The sequence below is a fragment of the Panicum virgatum genome, chromosome 9N (genome assembly GCF_016808335.1).
Source record: "Panicum virgatum strain AP13 chromosome 9N, P.virgatum_v5, whole genome shotgun sequence".
Classification (NCBI taxonomy): domain Eukaryota; kingdom Viridiplantae; phylum Streptophyta; class Magnoliopsida; order Poales; family Poaceae; genus Panicum; species Panicum virgatum.
The window spans coordinates 78,221,466-78,238,200 of NC_053153.1; the positions used below are offsets into that span (position 1 = coordinate 78,221,466).

A 16,735-nucleotide genomic window follows, 5' to 3' on the forward strand; every position below is an offset into this window, starting at 1 on the left:
TTTTTTGTATTGGCCTTGGTTGTAGTCACCAATCACATGTTTCCTCTGTATTGGTTTGTAACAAAATTGGATGTTGCTCTCTATACCCGGTGTTTATTCTATCAGTCAATATATGGTGACCTTATATTTCAGTTGGGAAATAAAAATCTGGGTTACACTTTGTCTACTGAAGCTCTGCCTCTGCCGCGCATAACCTTGTCAAGTCACAGGTTTAGTCATGAACCGAAATGTTTCATCATTTATGTGCTGATTCCAAACCTCTCCACATAACTTGGACAACTCGCCCTCTCTTCATATATTTTTAGCAAATGAATGGAATATTAGGCAAATCACACATTTTCAGAATCAATGTTCCTCTTTTTTTTTTTCTTTTCAGATTGTTATATTAGGCATAGACAACTGTTGTTTTGTCGATTGGGTGATACCAGCTGGGGCATATATATAGCTATGCCTGCCAACTACTTACCATCTTTTTTTTTGCACGTACAAAACAATGGGCCTTTGCTGCACACACGGTTCTTAGTATACTCAGTTCCATTAAATGTTGATAATTGCAGGATGTGCATTACAAACCAATTTGTTTTTCATCATCGCTTACAATTCTGAAGTCCTCACAACATCAATCCATTACAACCACTAACAGTTGGTCTGGAAGCAAATTAACATTCTTCTTCATAACATTACAATAACATTCTTCTTCATGACATTGGCAACAAACTAAAAGATCCAGTTCAGATACACCTTCTATGACCTTGTGAATCTTCCCTTGCAATTCTGATCCATCAATTCATTGCATGCCTATCTAGTATTCTTGAAGCCCGAATTGACCTACATTATTCACATGTTTCAACATTCAAATTGGTCATCGAAAAATGTCACAGAAACCCTGCAACAAAAATGGTACAGTAACAGGGGAGCAAAATTTCTCCAAAGCGATCATAAGAAATGAATGATAGTTAGAAAACGTACTGAGTGTATTAGTTTATATTTCGTGAACATAACAAAAAAATGGTAAAAATAAATCGTGATCTAGCAGCGAAACTCCTGCATTGTATTCCGGTATTTACCTCCCTTTTTTTGCCAAAGCCAACTCCCAAGAATATAGGTTATAAAATTCTTGTGCATCAACAACACAAAGTGTTTACCAGCTGGCTGCACATGCTAATTTTAGAACTGTATAGCACACGTACCATGTGGGTTCCATTGGATGAAATTGAAAAATGCAGTATCCATGAAAGGGTAACAACTTATAGCCCCTGCCGCCCTGCGTGCTCAATCGATATTGTGCCAATGCTTGATTCTACAAACATACCAACTTGATCTAAGATTCAAAGCAATGGGAACTAGATCTGCAAAACGCAAAGGCTCGTAGAAAAGTTCACCTACCATTCACGAGCTCTATAGGAGCTGTACCAGTCGAGTTCTAGCACCCTCCCGCCATTGATGAAGGGAAGGTCCCCTCCTCCTCCTTCGCTCTTGTCTCCTCTCTCACTGCCACCATTGTTGGTAGGATTGAGGTCCTCTGACCACTCTCCGCGGACGCCTCCTCTCTTCCGCCCTCCATTGATGGACGGTAGCGCTCCCCGTGAATCGCGGATCTAGGAATAGGGAAGGTTACCAACTCGGCGGCATGGCTGGGAGCTGTTAGGAATCCAATGGAGGCTGCGGCAGAGCTTTTTGCCTCAGCTCTGGCTCCCATGGTGTACAAACTCGCGAGGCAAAAATGCACAATCGACCAGGCAAGATGAGGGTCCGGCGTGGGTGTTGGTGGGACCAGCTTTATTCCCACCACATCAAGTTGCACGATTCTTGGCGCAAGATCTGCGGTGAATAATTTGCCGGCCCGGGACGGCACCTACGAGAAATCCACGCTCCTGGAGCCGCGGCACCACACCAAGAAATGCCGGCCTCTTTTCTGCCCGTGACAACACAAAAAAAGAAGGCACCGGGAGAGACCCGGGGGAGGAAAAGGCAGACTAGGAGGTCGTCCGTCTCCGTCCAAGCTTTTGCATGCCGGAGAGGCGAAAAGGGCAAGCAAGGGGTACAATGCGATGGGCAGCTGGGGAGCCTGGGAGCAGACGCCGATAAAGCTCTTGCCAGGCTCCCCTTCCCTGCCGGGCCAGTCTCAAGCCGGCTCGCCATCGTGAAAGTTGTGGATGGGTGTTCAAGCTGCCACGGCCCACGGCAGTGTGTGGGGGGTGGCACGAGAGTAAATGCGCGCGCCACGGGAGAGGGGAGACGCACTCATGCCGCGGCGGTGCGCGCAGGACCGCGGGTGGGATGCGGTCACGCTCACGCTCGCCTCGGACACGTACTCCTCCTGCCCGCCCGGGGTCCCGCCCCAACCGCCCGCGCGCCAGGCCCGGGCGCGCGACGCGACAGGCGGCGAGGGCACGGCTCGCACGGGCACGCGCGCGCGTGAGCCCGCTCGTACCCCAGGCGACCGCGCCGGGCGCGTGCCACTGTTCACCCCGCGCTCCGGGGCAGTTCGGGGAGCAGTTGAGTGCGGCCGGGCAGCAGCGAGGAGACGACGCGCGCGCGGCATGCATGAGTGGGGGCGGATGCGATCCATCGCCCGGCCCGGCGCGGGGGAGCAGCAGCGGGTGATGGCGTCGCGACGAGGGCGGAAACGCTGCCCGGCCGGCGAGCGCTTCCTGGGATGGATGAGCGCGTGCCTTCCTGCTTCTGTGGGTAGGGTTGCGGGCGGGCGCGACCCGGCGAACCCTTCTGATCGCGCCGGCGCGGAGTACGGGGTGTCATGTCTCGATCACCAAAACCGAGCGTGTGGGGTGTTTAGTTGGTGGAAAAGTTTGGGTTGTAGTATATTTTATTGTTATTTGGTAATTAATATTTAATTATGAATTAATTAGGTTTAAAAGATTCGTCTTGTTCTAATCAGTTAAACTGTGTAATTAATTATTTTTTCAACTGCATTTAATGTTTCATGCATGTATCTAAAGATTTAATGTGATGTATCCTCGCAAAAGGTGTGGAGATGGAGCGAGCACGTACTCTCTCTATTGCGGCAATGCGATGTCTCAAGGCCAGGGACGTGTATGGATGAAGCCACGCATTTGATCTCACGAATAGGTAATCTATTTGCACTGGAGCAGAGCAAAATGTTTGTTCCTTCCCCAATCATGGAGTGCCTAGCCTACCCATTGTTATGCAAAACCATGGAGACGTGTATGACTAAAAGCACGCAGCACGGATTGCAGAAAATCCAGATAATCTTACGATCCAGATTCGGATTACGGCATTTGTTTACGCGCTGGAGCAGAAATAAACAACGAGAACGAGGCCAGCGTGCCGATCGAGGCAGATACATACTCCTGCAAAGTGCAAACCCTATCCTCTTGTTCTCCCTACTCCACGTCCTCGCCCTTGTTTAGATGCATAATATTTTGGATGTAAAATATTATAGCACTTTCATTTGTAGTTGATAATTATTATTCGATTATGAATTAACTAGGCTCAAAAGATTCGTCTCGTAAATTATACCCAAACTATGTAATTAATAGTTTTGTTTAACTACATTTAATACTTTATGCATGTATTTAAAGATTCGATGTGACGGGAAATCTTGTAAAGTTCTAAAATTTTGAAGACATCTAAACAAGGGGCTCTTCTCTTCCCAAGTACTCTTATCCCATTCCCACCTGAGATTAGCTTGCAGAGTACAGCAAACCCAAGCTTAAACAACTCCAAAACAAGCTTCGCAAGCTACCGCAATTTCGATGTCCGATTTCGGCACTACGTCAGCAGCATATCCTTTAATGGATGTGCGTCCAACTCATGATTTTCGAATGGTAGATGGAGTACTTCCCGGTGATTTCAGATAAAATCACCTGGATCAAGAAAACAACCTTCTCCCCTGCTCGAAACTTACAAGTCATGGGAGTGGAGAGCGTTGTCAGTGCAGTTCTCCTGCGGCGTCTTCTGCAAAATTTTTGAAGCGTAGAATCAAAGAAACCATGCAATGAACACAACAAATCATGGATCTACGGTCGTTGCTCCATTGTCAGGTTCTGCTGCTTGGACCAACGATGAAACCAAAACAATCAGACGGGTCTCTGTCCGGAATCTCCTTTTCTTTTTATCTCTTCAAAGTTCAAACTAAAGCTACAGATATTTTTTTTGGTCCCCTTTCTCCTCCATAATTACCAGCTACTACCGCTACTACTACATCATCATCTACGCCGCGGGGGGAAATCAAACCCCATCAAAAGGGTAAAAAGGGAGGAAAGAATAAAAGGAAGGGGGAAAAAGCAGAACATTTGCGTGCAGTCCCTGTACGAGTGTACGAGGACCATATTGCGAATTCCACAAGAATAAGAGGAAAAAAACAAATTCCAAAAACGACCTCGGTTACGCGCCGGACCCACCTCCCTCGCCGTCGACGGCGAGCTCTCTGGTTGGGGGCTCAGGCTGCTGCGGCGGGGGAGGAGGGGGAGTCTCGCGATCGTAGGGGGAGATCCACTTGGCGCGCATGTACTCAAGCTTGCGCCACGGCGGCAGGTGGAGGCCGCGCTTCTTCAGGCTGGCGCGCGCCGCGTCGGCGGCGGCCGCCACGAGGAGGCGCAGGCGGTCCTCCCGCCCGACGAACACCGACGGCAGCCGCTGCAGCACGGCGCGGTACGCCTTGGTGGGCCGCGCCACCTCGAACGCGGACCGGAAGTCCACGTCCACCAGCACGCGCTCGCGCTCGGCGCGCTCCGAGCCCGCGGGGAGGAGGACGTCTAGGTACGCATGCTCGCCGGCAGGGTGGGAGGAGGACTTGTCCCAGTGGGAGAGGCAGAGCGCGGCGTCGTGCCCCGCGGCGCGGAGGGACTCGGCCAGCAGACGGAGGAGGTCGCGCTTGCGCGTTCCCGACGCGCGGTGGCGCTCGACCAGGGTGGAGACGTCCGCGAGGAGGTTGCGCTCCCGGAGGCTGGCGCAGTGGACGAGGCCCTGCACGCGCGGTTCAGGAATGGTAAGTTCGCCACCGACCGAGCCAGCCATGAGGACACCAGCAATTCAGAAGCAGCCATCGCTACGGCGCTACCTTGATGGTCTCCGCGATGTCAGCAGCCGCGGCGTCCGCCGCGCCGGGGCCGTCCTCGTCGTCGGAGGCGTCGCCGGCGTGGAAGCAGTTGCAGCACCGCGCGGCCGCTCCCCGCTCCCCACCGCCGTCCTCCAGGAAGCTCCGCACCATGCCGTCCAGGCACAGCGAGCTGGGCTCCGACAGCTCATCCTTCTCCCCGCCGGTTGGCGCGGACGGGAGGCGCTCCGCCGGCGAGACCCGCGGCACCTGGCGCTCGAAGAGCCGCTTGAGCCGCGACTTGGGCGGCGCCGCGGGGGACGGATCGATCTGCGCAGCCCTCATGTCAGCGCCCCAGCGGATCAAACCAGGCGGCAGCGCAGCGGCGAGCGTCACTCACTGGAGGCGTTGGTCTTGATCTCTGGAGATCGCCGCAGGCATAGCCGTCGCCGGCGATTGACTCTTCGATCGGTGCGGCTAGGGTTCTTATTTTTTCCCTCTCTGTGTGTTTTTTTTCCGGCTGATTTATTCTTCTGTTCGGGTTGATCTCTTCGGAAGAATACCAAGAGAGAGTAGGAGGGGACCGGGTTTTAAAGGAGGCGCGGGCGATGACGTGGCGGACGGGAGCGAGGCGTGCCTGCCGGCCTGCGCTGAACGTTAGCCTACGTGTCCGACGCCGTGTGGGCTCCGCACAGAAATGACACCCTTGCCCTTTCCTGGCGTGTAGTGCCACGGTGTGCTGGGCTCAGTGGTAAAGCTGCTATATTGGAACATATCACGGGTGGTTCGGGCATTTAGCAGGTGACAGGAGAAAACGGAGGCGTCCGTCCATCTCATGGCCGTGTCCTGCTGCCGATCTTCTGCAGGCTTGTGGGAAGTGGTGAAAAAGCTTACCCGCATTTCCTGCGGGCGGTAATGACGGGTTCTGCAGGCATTTGTGCTCCAATTATTGCTCCAGTTAGAGATGAAGAAATGCGCATTAGCTAGATGTTTCCTTCCTTTTATTTAATATTTTTTTTTGTATCGGCTCGCATTTGAAATGCCTAATTACTTGGCCGTCCGGTACAACACTTCGCTGCTACTGACAAGCAGGGCGGTGAGCATACATACCCCACTTGTCAGCTGCACGCTGTTAGAGAGTCTATCTCGGAGTCTACTTTATATATTCTATTCTATCTCTTAGCTATGTATAGAAATATATCCTGTGTTGATACGAACATGTAACCATTGATGATTTGGACTTTATCTCTTGTACGTAATACCTGCATATAAATAGAAACCAGGCCACCCAATCTGGGTAAGGGCGTTCACCATATTTTACATGGTAATCAGAGCAACCTCTTCCGCAGAGTTCATCAATGGCGTTGTCCTCAACTTCGACTTCGTCAACAACGTCTTCACTCCTCGGTCAATCTGTCTCTGAGAAACTCACCAGAGATAATTTTCTTTTCTGGAAGGCGCAGATCCTTCCTCCTCTACGAGGCGCACAGCTCGACGGGCTCCTTGATGGGTCGCGCGCAGCTCCGACCAAGACCATTGATGTCGAGGCGGCCGACAAATCGATCAAAAAGGTCGATAATCCTGAGTACGCCCTATGGGTGGCTCAAGATCAGCAAGTTCTTGGGTATCTCCTCAATTCTTTGTCCAAGGACGTGTTGATCCAAGTGCTTGAAGCCAAGACGGCGGCACAGGCGTGGACAGCCATCACGTCTCTCTTCTCCGCACACTCCAAGGCGCGGGTCACGAACCTGAAGATGCTGCTGTCGACCACAAGGAAGGGCGGACTACAGCCGCATATTACGCCAAGATGAAGACTATTCGCGACGAACTCGTGGCTACCGGCAAGGGCCCTGACGATGAGGAGTTCATCTCGTTCGTCCTCAACGGGCTCAACTTCGACTACAACTCCCTCGTCTCCTCTGTTTTGGGACGTATTGGCACCATCACCATCAACGACTTCTATGCTGAATTACTTTCCTTTGAGATGCGTCTTGCAATGCTCAAGGAAACTCCTGATGGTGAGGGTCAGTTTCAGTCCTCTGTCAATGCTGCTTCGCGAGGGCGTGGCGGTGGCTATCGAGGGGGTCGTGGTCTTCCCAACCGTGGCCGCACAACAGGAGGTCGTGGTCCAGGAGGTCGTGGACCGGGAGGTCGCACTGGTGGTGGCAAGAAGAAGGAATCATGCCAGATTTGCGCCAAAGGCGGACATGAAGCGCTTCGTTGCTGGTACAGATGGGATGAAAGCTATCAGGCTGAAGATGAGAAGAGTGCCAACGCTGTGGCATCATATGGCGTTGATACAAATTGGTACACGGATAGCGGTGCGACGGATCATGTCACGTCCGAGCTCGAGAAGCTAACAATGTGTGACAAGTACCACGGGCAGGACAAGGTGCACACGGCCAGCGGATCAGGTATGATTATTAGTCATGTTGGTAATGCATCTATTCATACCCCTATGCATAATCGTGATCTGATTCTTAAAGATGTCCTTTGTGTTCCTAGCGCCCATAAAAACCTTGTTTCCGTGCATCGTTTAGCCAAAGATAACAAAGCTTTTCTTGAATTTCACCCATCCTTCTTTCTCATTAAGGATCAGGTGTCGAAGAGAGTCATCCTCCACGGCAGGTGTGAAGGGGGACTCTATCCCTTGCCAGCACCAAATATAAAAGCGCATGATAAGCTCATCCTTGGAGTCCAACGTCCATCCTCTGAAGTCTAGCATAGCAGATTAGGTCATCCAGCTTTTCCTATAGCATATTGTTAAGAGTCGTAATCTTCCATGTTTAGCAGAGTCTAAGTCCCAGTCAGTTTGTGATTCATGTCAACGTGCAAAAAGCCATCAGCTTCCCTATGGAGTTTCCACTAGTGTGTCTACTGTTCCTTTTGAGCTTGTTTTCTCAGATGTTTGGGGACCAGCTCCCACGTCAGTTGGTAGACATGAATATTATGTAAGCTTCATTGATGATTTTAGCAAATATGTTTGGATATATCTCCTTAAGAAGAAGTCTGATGTTTATCAAGTCTTTCTTAATTTTCAAAATTTTGTTGAAAGACAATTCCAGTGCAAAATAAAAACTATGCAAACTGACTGGGGTGGTGAATATGAAAAATTGAACTCTTTTTTCCAGAAAGTTGGCATTGTTCACCATGTTTCTTGTCCTCATGCTCATCAACAAAACGGCTCTGCAGAAAGAAAGCATCGCCACATAGTTGAAGTTGGTCTTGCCCTCCTTGCAAATGCATCTATGCCATTAAAATTTTGGGATGAAGCTTTTCTCACTGCCACCTATCTCATAAATATCTTGCCAAGCAAAGTTCTTGATTTTGATACCCCCACTAAAATCCTTCATGGTCATGATCCTGATTATTCCATGCTCCGCATTTTTGGTTGCGCTTGTTGGCCCAATTTGCGTCCGTACAACACAAGAAAACTTGCCTTTCGTTCTACTAGGTGTGTCTTTCTTGGCTATAGTCCTCTTCATAAAGGATACAAGTGTCTCGATCCTAGCACTGGCCGTGTTTATATTTCTCGTGATGTTATTTTTGATGAATCAATTTTCCCTTTTTTTGAGCTTCATGAGAATGCCGGTGCTCGTCTTCGAAAAGAAATTCTTTTGCTTCCTGAATTCTTACGCAATGGGGATCATGATATTTGCATTACTGATGTGACTAATGATCATAATCAGTGTGCTTCTAGCTGTCTTGATGGGTTGCAGGTTTCTCAGTTGAATCGGCCTGAACATTTGGACAACAATGGTGCAATTCCTGCTCAAAACGGTGCTGGTGACGTGCAATATGGTGTCCAGCAGCCTGGTGCGCCAATTGAGGATGAGATCCTCGTACCAGGGACACCTGCGTGCGCTGCCCTCTTCGATTCCGAGGATTCTATCGGGCGATGCGGTGGCAGCCCCGACAACGGCCGATGTGGCCCGAACTCGGCTAGCCCTGATACGCGATGTGGCGTGGGCACACGCGGCGCTGGTGTGGACTCGGCTGGTCTGGATGCGGGCAATGTTGGCGCAGCAATCGACACTGATGGTGAGACCTTTTTGCATGGTGACGCGTCCGCTGTTGTTGCACTTGGATCCGTGGCCCCTACTCCTGCTACGTCTTCAACACAAGGGCCTACTGCGTCCTCAACACAAGCTGGCCCAGTCACCAGGCTTAAAAAGGGAATTAGTAAACCTAAAAAATATACTGATGGGACTGTTCGGTATGGCCTTTCATGTTCTGCAGAACCATCAAGTGTCAGCGACGCCTTGGCAAATAAACATTGGAAGTCCGCAATGGATGACGAATATTTTGCTCTTTTGAAGAATGGCACCTGGCATCTTGTGCCGCCATCTCAAGAAAAAAATGTTATAGACTGCAGATGGGTCTATAGGATCAAAACAAAGGCAGATAGCACATTAGACAGATACAAGGCACGTCTAGTAGCCAAAGGGTTCAAACAGAGGTATGGAATTGATTATGAAGATACCTTTAGTCCAGTTGTTAAAATTACTACAGTACGACTTGTTTTATCTGTTGCTGTGACTAAGGGGTGGAAATTGAGGCAACTTGATGTTCAGAACGCGTTTTTGTATGGTGTTCTGGAAGAGGAGGTTTATATGAAGCAACCACCTGGGTATGAAAGTTTGGAATTTCCAAATTATGTGTGCAAACTTGATAAAGCTATCTATGGATTAAAACAGGCCCCGAGAGCTTGGTATTCAAGGTTAAGTGCAAAACTTCTCAAGCTTGGTTTTGTTGCATCAAAGTCAGATACTTCATTGTTTATTTACAAACATTCTGGAGTTACCTTGTATATGCTAGTTTATGTTGATGACATTATTGTCACCGGATCTTGTGATAAAACTATCTCTACACTATTGAAGGAGTTGAGATCTGAATTTGCACTCAAAGAGTTAGGTGATCTGCATTTCTTTCTGGGAATAGAAGTGAATCAAACTTCAGATGGAATTTCCTTGTCTCAAGAAAAATATGCTTTGGATCTCCTGCAACGAGTTGGCATGAAGAATTGTAAGGCGGCGCCTACTCCACTGTCGTCATCTGAGAAACTTTCAGCATTCAAAGGTGAACCACTGACAGCAGAAGATTGTACAAGGTACAGGAGTATTGTTGGAGGATTGCAGTACTTAACTATTACTCGGCCTGATATATCTTTTTCAGTCAATAAGATTTGTCAGTATCTACATGCTCCAACGATGGCTCACTGGTCAGCAGCTAAAAGAATTTTGAGATTCGTGAAAGGAACATTGAAATTTCGGTTGCATTTGTCCAAATTTGCGTCAATGCAACTACATGCATTCTCAGATGCCGACTGGGGAGGAGATTTGGACGATCGGCGCTCAACTGGAGGCTTTGCTATTTTTCTTGGTCAGAATTTGGTTTCATGGAGTGCTAGAAAGCAGGCAACGGTCTCACGGTCAAGTACAGAAGCAGAGTATAAAGCTGTTGCTAATGCAACTGCCGAATTGATATGGATGCAGTCATTGCTGGGTGAGCTTGGCATTCATCTCAAAGAACCACCATCAATGTGGTGTGATAATTTAGGAGCCACATATCTGTCAGCCAATCCGGTCTTTCATGCTAGAACAAAACATATAGAAATTGACTATCATTTTGTGCGAGAAAGAATAGCACGAAAGGAGCTTCTTATCAAGTTTATTTCTTCTAAGGATCAGGTGGCGGATGGCTTTACTAAAGCATTGTCAGTCCAAAGTCTCAAGGAGTTTCAACGCAATCTAAATCTTCGTGGCTAGTGGAAGTTTAGATTGAGGGAGGATGTTAGAGAGTCTATCTCGGAGTCTACTTCATATATTCTATTCTATCTCTTAGCTATGTATAGAAATATATCCTGTGTTGATACGAACATGTAACCATTGATGATTTGGACTTTATCTCTTGTACGTAATACCTGCATATAAATAGAAACCAGGCCACCCAATCTGGGTAAGGGCGTTCACCATATTTTACACACGCTATTTCGTAAAAGAAATCTCCCAGTTTGAGGTTTTGAGCTGGACTAAGAATTTAGTGGCAGGTATAATTGCATTTACGAACGAAGCGTCCTAGTAAATTATGTGGCGGTCGCATCGCATCGATCTGGATAGCTCTGATGGGTTCGCCCCACTTGCAGGAATGGAAAACCCTGATGAGTTCGCCCATTCAACTCGCAGGGAAGAAGGAGCTGCTCGCCCGTTCCATTCAATGATTGCTTACTACGATCTTATTCTTGCCGCGGCTAATCCCAAGCATCCACTGCCACTGGATCGTGGTGGAATGGAACAGCGGGGGACAGCGCTTGGCGTCCAAGTTTCCGGTGACCGCCGACCCGTCAGGTTGCCGCGTTTCGCGTCCGGCGGCGGCGCAACACAAGTGGCGCCATCGGCGGAAGCTTGTGGCCCGGCGATCGCTTGCCACGGATCCTGCAGCGATACGGGGCCGGGCGACGGCTCACGGCGCGCACAAGGAATCGATGAGAGGGGTCTTGTCCTTGTTCTTATCCATCTGCCGATCTGCGGCAGAACGGCACGGAACAGAACGGGGACAAGCGACGCGTGAGGGAATTGGTGCGGTGTGGCATCCACGCATTGCCCGTTGCCCCCTCAAGACGCGCGTAGACGGGGGACCCTGGATCCTGAATCTTTTGCTTGGACCCGTCGTGCAGTTCATCGCAGGTTTTGCAGTGAAGCCAAGGGACATGGTCACTCATATGGATGGCTTGTAGTAATGTATTACGAGACTCTCTACCAGGTGCACCCCCTACCGCAAACGATCCATGATTACACGGACAGGCTACCTGAAACCATCGAGCTTAATGTCTGCACAAGTAAGCGTAGGCGAGGTGACTGACAGCTGAAATTGCTTTGTGGCTTTTAGGCACACGCACAAGATCGCGAAAACTCGTTCAGGGTGTTGCAGATGAATCTGGTGGCCGGTTTATTGCAACCGCACTGTTCTACAGCACCAGCAAGAGCCGTCCCGTCACTCGCTGCGCACGAGCTGGTCCGTCGTCAGTCGCCTTGCTGGCCCCTCGGCGGTTTCAGCACGTCGGCCGGAACATTCCCCTGATATTCCCGGCATGGAACGCCGAGAAAGACGATCGGCAGGGGAGGGCTAGCTGGTGGCGCAGGCGCGGCAGGAGGTGAGAATGCAGCGTCGCCTTCTCCTCGTCCATGCCTGGCCTGACGACCGACGCCGGGATAAACCTGTGTCTCCTCTCCCGGCGTGACGGCGTGGCAGATTGCCTCGGTTGTATCCTCTCTCTGTGCGGTGTGCGCCGCCATGCATCCGCCGTCAGGACTCAGGTGGTCGGCATCCACCCAGAGCCACCCACGAAGCCCGCGCGCCGGCCCTACCGGTGCCCGCGTCGACGCAGCCCTGCTCCTGATCGGGGAATTTGTCCCTGCGCTAGCTCGTCGGAGTTTGGCCCGGTGAAATGGCGGAGACATGGGGGCCTGACCAATTCGTGGCTACTCCACTCCGCAGTCTGCACCTGCTGAGCAACTGCAATTTTCTTTTTGAAAAAATACTGTAGAGGGCAATTGCATTTTCAGTAGCCCAATCATAGTTGGAGAGCGATGGCAGCCATATAAAATACATTCCGTGGTCTCGTTTTTTCTTTGTGTTGAACCGTTGAACAAGTCGAAGTATAGATGGCCAAATGGGCCAAGCACGATGGGCTGCCGCGGGTCCGGTCCGAAAAAGCACGACACTAGCATGGCCCGAGCACGGTTCTATAGTGCCAGTGCCGGCACGGGCACGATCCCGGGCCTTGCCTGGGCCGCAAGTCCGGCCTGTAGTGCTGGCACGGGCACGGCACGATAAATGGACCGTTGGATTGACTTGCCCTAGATATATCTCTCTCATTTTTCCCTCTCCCTCCCGGCCGCAACTTTTCTCCTCCCTCCTCCGTGACGGGTGTGGCTAATTTACGGTCAACCGCACGGAGGAGCTCCGTGCGGTCGATTTTCCGACCGTTTGTTTTATCCTATTTTAGTAAGTTTTTTGTCGTTTTCTGATTTCAAGAAATTTTTTCAAAGAAAAAAATTTGAGAAAAAAAAGACAGAAAATTTTGACGAGAAAAATTTTAGAGAGAAAAAATTGAGAAAAAAATTTAAGATGGAAAATCAAAGAAAATTTTTTGGAGAGTGCAAATTTTTTTGAAAAAAAGGAAACAGGGGACCTTCTTCAAGAGAAAAAAAATTTGCAAAAAAAATTTGTGACAAAAAAAACTCAAAACCTGGGGGGGCTCCGCGTCCCCGCCGCCGCTGGCCCGCCCTGCCACCTCCACGCTGCCGGAGCCGCCGCGCCGCGCCTCCCCGCCGCATCCAGGGAGGCGGATCCGGCAGCGGCGGTGCCGGAGGAGCCCGCGGTGGCGCCGGAGCGCGGATCCAGCAGCGCGCGGAGGCGGATCCGGCGGCGGCGCCGCGCGGAGTGGCCCTTTCCTCCCAGATCCGGCGGGGGCGGAGCGGGCGCGGCGCCGGGGGCGGAGGGGGTGCGGCAGCGCCGGCGGGATGGCGCGGCGCCGGAGGAGGAAAGGGGAGAGGGAGGAGAGGAAGTGAAAGGGATAAGGGGGGAAAACAAAAAAAAAGGAAGGAAGAGGGGAATCGCCCGTGAGTTTTGAAACTCACGGGCAACCAACAAGGCACATCTGCGCGGCGGCGGCGCTCGACTAGCGGCGGACGGCAATTCATGGCAAGGCCATGGCGACGGGCCGGCGTGAGCTCGACGGGCTGCCGTGCTAATAGGCACGACACGGCACGACTAGACAGCCATAGGGCCGTGCCTGGGCCGTGAGTTGGGCACGGTGGCCCGAGATGGCACGGCACGGGTAGGTCGTCGTGCTGCGTAGTGCCGTGCCGCATAGTGCTCGGGCCGTGTTAGGGCCGGGCCGCCCATTTGGCCAGTCGAAGTAGCCGTCCAATGTTGCTCTCAAACAAAAATTAAAAAAAAGGGCTACTCGTCGTCGTAGTAGTCAAATGCGCCGGTGCCATCAGTACAGTCTACAGCCGCGCAGAGACACAGAGTACACACGGCTGCAAATCCTGTCTCGCAAGGACCACGCCCCCGAGCAGTCCTTTTCGTCGCGAGGTCGATAGCAACGTATCATACCGGCCTTTATACGCCGACCAAGCAAGGCCGTGGTCGGGGTTACGCGGCCACATCGCGCATTCAGTGCTACCTTGAACTCTTGATCATGCATGAGCGGGTCGATCTGGTCCAGCAGGGAGTGAGAGTGGCCGCAGCCAAATTGCACGGGCATGGGCAATGATCGTCCCGGCACGAAAAGGAGGCCGCCACAGAACCAAGGGAAAAGGGGTAGTAGGCCAGGCCAGGCACGGTTTGTGCGTGCCGGAGCTCACGTACAGCGGCGTACCCCGCGCGGAAAAGGGTGGCAAGCGAACCAACTCCTTTTTCTTTGATCCCCCAATGGGAATCAAAGAAACGGAACCCCGGTCGCAGAGACGCGGTCGTGGCAACAACAACGGCAGAGCAATGCGCGCGGGGTCCCGGCCGGCACCGGGGCGAGGAACTCCAGTGCCCGGGCAAGCAGCAGCCGCAGCCGTGGCCGCTCGTGATCATTCGACCGGGGGACGGAATCATGGCCCTGCCGCGAAGCGTGGCCGGCCCCCGGGGGGGCGGCGGGGGCGGCACGTCGGTGTCATCGCCACCCAGGGCTTGCGTGCACGCGGACGCGTGGTCCCCCGGCCCCGGGGGTTCATGCGCGGTGGGCGAGCGGTTAGTACATCCCGTCAGGCTGCTAGGCCGCGCATGCCTGGTTTCTGGGCGACGGCGACGTCTTTGCTCGTCGAGGTGCGCCGAAATTGGCGCCTGCGTTTCGACAGCTTCTTGCTAATGCTAAACCGTAAGGAAGGATCCGAGAACGTGTAGTGTGTTTCTGTTGAAGAAGAAGCGAAGCTGGAACCTGATCTGGCAAGCCGACGATCTTGAAGAGGCGGCAGCTCTAGCAAGCTAGGAAAGGAAGGACCAATCGATTTCCGGCAACTGTTTTCAGGACGCATGCGCCGACGTGTGCCTGCGTTTGTGTCGTCTGGGAGAGGGACGTTTTTGTATGGTGGCCCTTGTCCCTAGAGGCGCTGGGGCATCGCCGGGGAAGCGACCTGCATTTCAGAGTTGGGGAGTGCGAGTGCTGGTGGAGCACGACAGCACTGATGAGAAATTCCCCCACGCTTTGGGTCCCAAACGCAACGACACAAAACGCAGGGCACCGTTTTAGGACGAATCGGCGCACGGGAAAGCTGTCGCGCCATCCATTGTATCGGAGGCCCCACGACGACTGGTGAATCATGAATAAAACAGGCCCGATATCGAATTCGGGCCATACCACAGGAACTGATTATCCAGCCCACGGACAAATGGCACGACAGTGGGCTTGGGCGGGCACTCTCGAATTCGGCAAAACCGGTGTCTCTTTGGGCCCGTTGCCAACGTTGTTGGGCCGGCAAGGAGGCAGGCAGCAGCGCTCCAAAAATGCTGCGGTTTTTTTTTATTATTTTTTACTTTCGTTTTTAAAAAAAATATATTTTCGATTTGGAAATTTACATGAATATACCCCGGCCGCCCGGCAGCCGGGCGGCAGGGGCTTATCTGCAAAAAAAAAGTCGACAAAAAATTGCGCCGAGGTCCATGGAGGACCGGCCGCCCGACAGCGGGGCAGCCAGCCCTCCAAGCTGCCCGGCAGAGGAGCGGCGGGCCCTGGCCGCCCGCCTGCGGGGCGACCGGCCCCCAACCCTATATAAGGTGTTGGCTGCCCCTCACCCCCTCATTTACCTCACTAAAAATCCAGAAAAAAAGAAAAGAGAGGGAGGGAGGGAGAGGAGGGGTGAGGGAGAGGAAAAGCGGCGAAGCTCTGCCGGATTTTCAAGCCGGCGACTGTAGGTAACTAAAATTTTCTATATTTTATAAATAGATTATGTTGTAATTTTTTTTTGAAATAGTAGATTAGCAATCAGTTCAATTATTGTTAGGAGTGATTAGTGGTACATTTAGGTGCAGTTACTTATAATGATTAGCGTTGATATAGTACATTTAGTGTTAGATTTAGTATTAGAAAATACTAGAAAATTATTAGAGAAATATTAGAAAATCAAAAAATTGCAAGATAATATTATAAAATTGTAGAAAATGTTAGAAAAATGTAGAAAATGTTAGAAAATGTTAGAAAATTGTAGAGAATGTTAGAAAATTGTAGAAAATTATAGAAACTATTTTGTTGAAACAGTAGATTAGCAACCAGTTTAATTATTATTAGGACTGATTAGTGGATGACGGTCGGCGTTTCTTCAAATGACCACACGCATGGGTAATACTCGGTTGTTTTATTTCTTTATCTTCATTGAGACACCTTTCATGAAATTTATTTTGCAGTCTTCAGATGCTCCAGAAAACGGTGGTTTTACCAGGTGGGTCGATCCTGCACCAATTGATTCAGTTCAGGAGTTCATCGAGTACCTCCAGATAAAGATCTTTGATCTGGAATGCAAGGTGAACCATTACGAGGAAGTGAGCGAGGGTAACAAAGACGACGAAGATGATGATACCAGCAATGCTGCCGCTTCACAGGATGAACCATGCACTATTCTTTACTGCAACTGCCCTTGTCACAAGAAGAAGGGCCCTGCCCCTCCGGCACCACCGCCTGCACCACCTGCAATGGGTGGATACTGCGGAGAAGGCTCAACG

The 16,735-nt window shown here is 51.2% G+C and overlaps 1 protein-coding gene, 1 long non-coding RNA gene and 1 other non-coding gene across 3 annotated transcripts; 1 reads left to right on the forward strand and 2 right to left on the reverse strand.

Annotated features, from left to right (window-relative positions):
- Window positions 1-519: 519 nt before the first annotated feature.
- LOC120691390 lies at window positions 520-2,020 on the reverse strand. Its single transcript, XR_005682211.1, has 3 exons — window positions 1,387-2,020; window positions 1,191-1,300; window positions 520-828 (listed from the first exon to the last, which is right to left on the reverse strand). It is a non-coding gene; the product is annotated as an uncharacterized LOC120691390 (long non-coding RNA).
- A 2,054-nt stretch (window positions 2,021-4,074) lies between these two features.
- On the reverse strand, window positions 4,075-5,581 carry LOC120693038. The gene is made up of 2 exons (XM_039976440.1): window positions 5,045-5,581; window positions 4,075-4,950 (listed from the first exon to the last, which is right to left on the reverse strand). Exons 1-2 carry the CDS (start codon window positions 5,363-5,365, stop codon window positions 4,369-4,371), a joined length of 903 nt encoding a protein of 300 aa, XP_039832374.1. The 5' UTR covers window positions 5,366-5,581; the 3' UTR covers window positions 4,075-4,368.
- A 1,285-nt stretch (window positions 5,582-6,866) lies between these two features.
- Window positions 6,867-7,005, forward strand: LOC120693666. Its single transcript, XR_005683122.1, has one exon. It is a non-coding gene; the product is annotated as a small nucleolar RNA Z247 (small nucleolar RNA).
- Window positions 7,006-16,735: the final 9,730 nt, after the last annotated feature.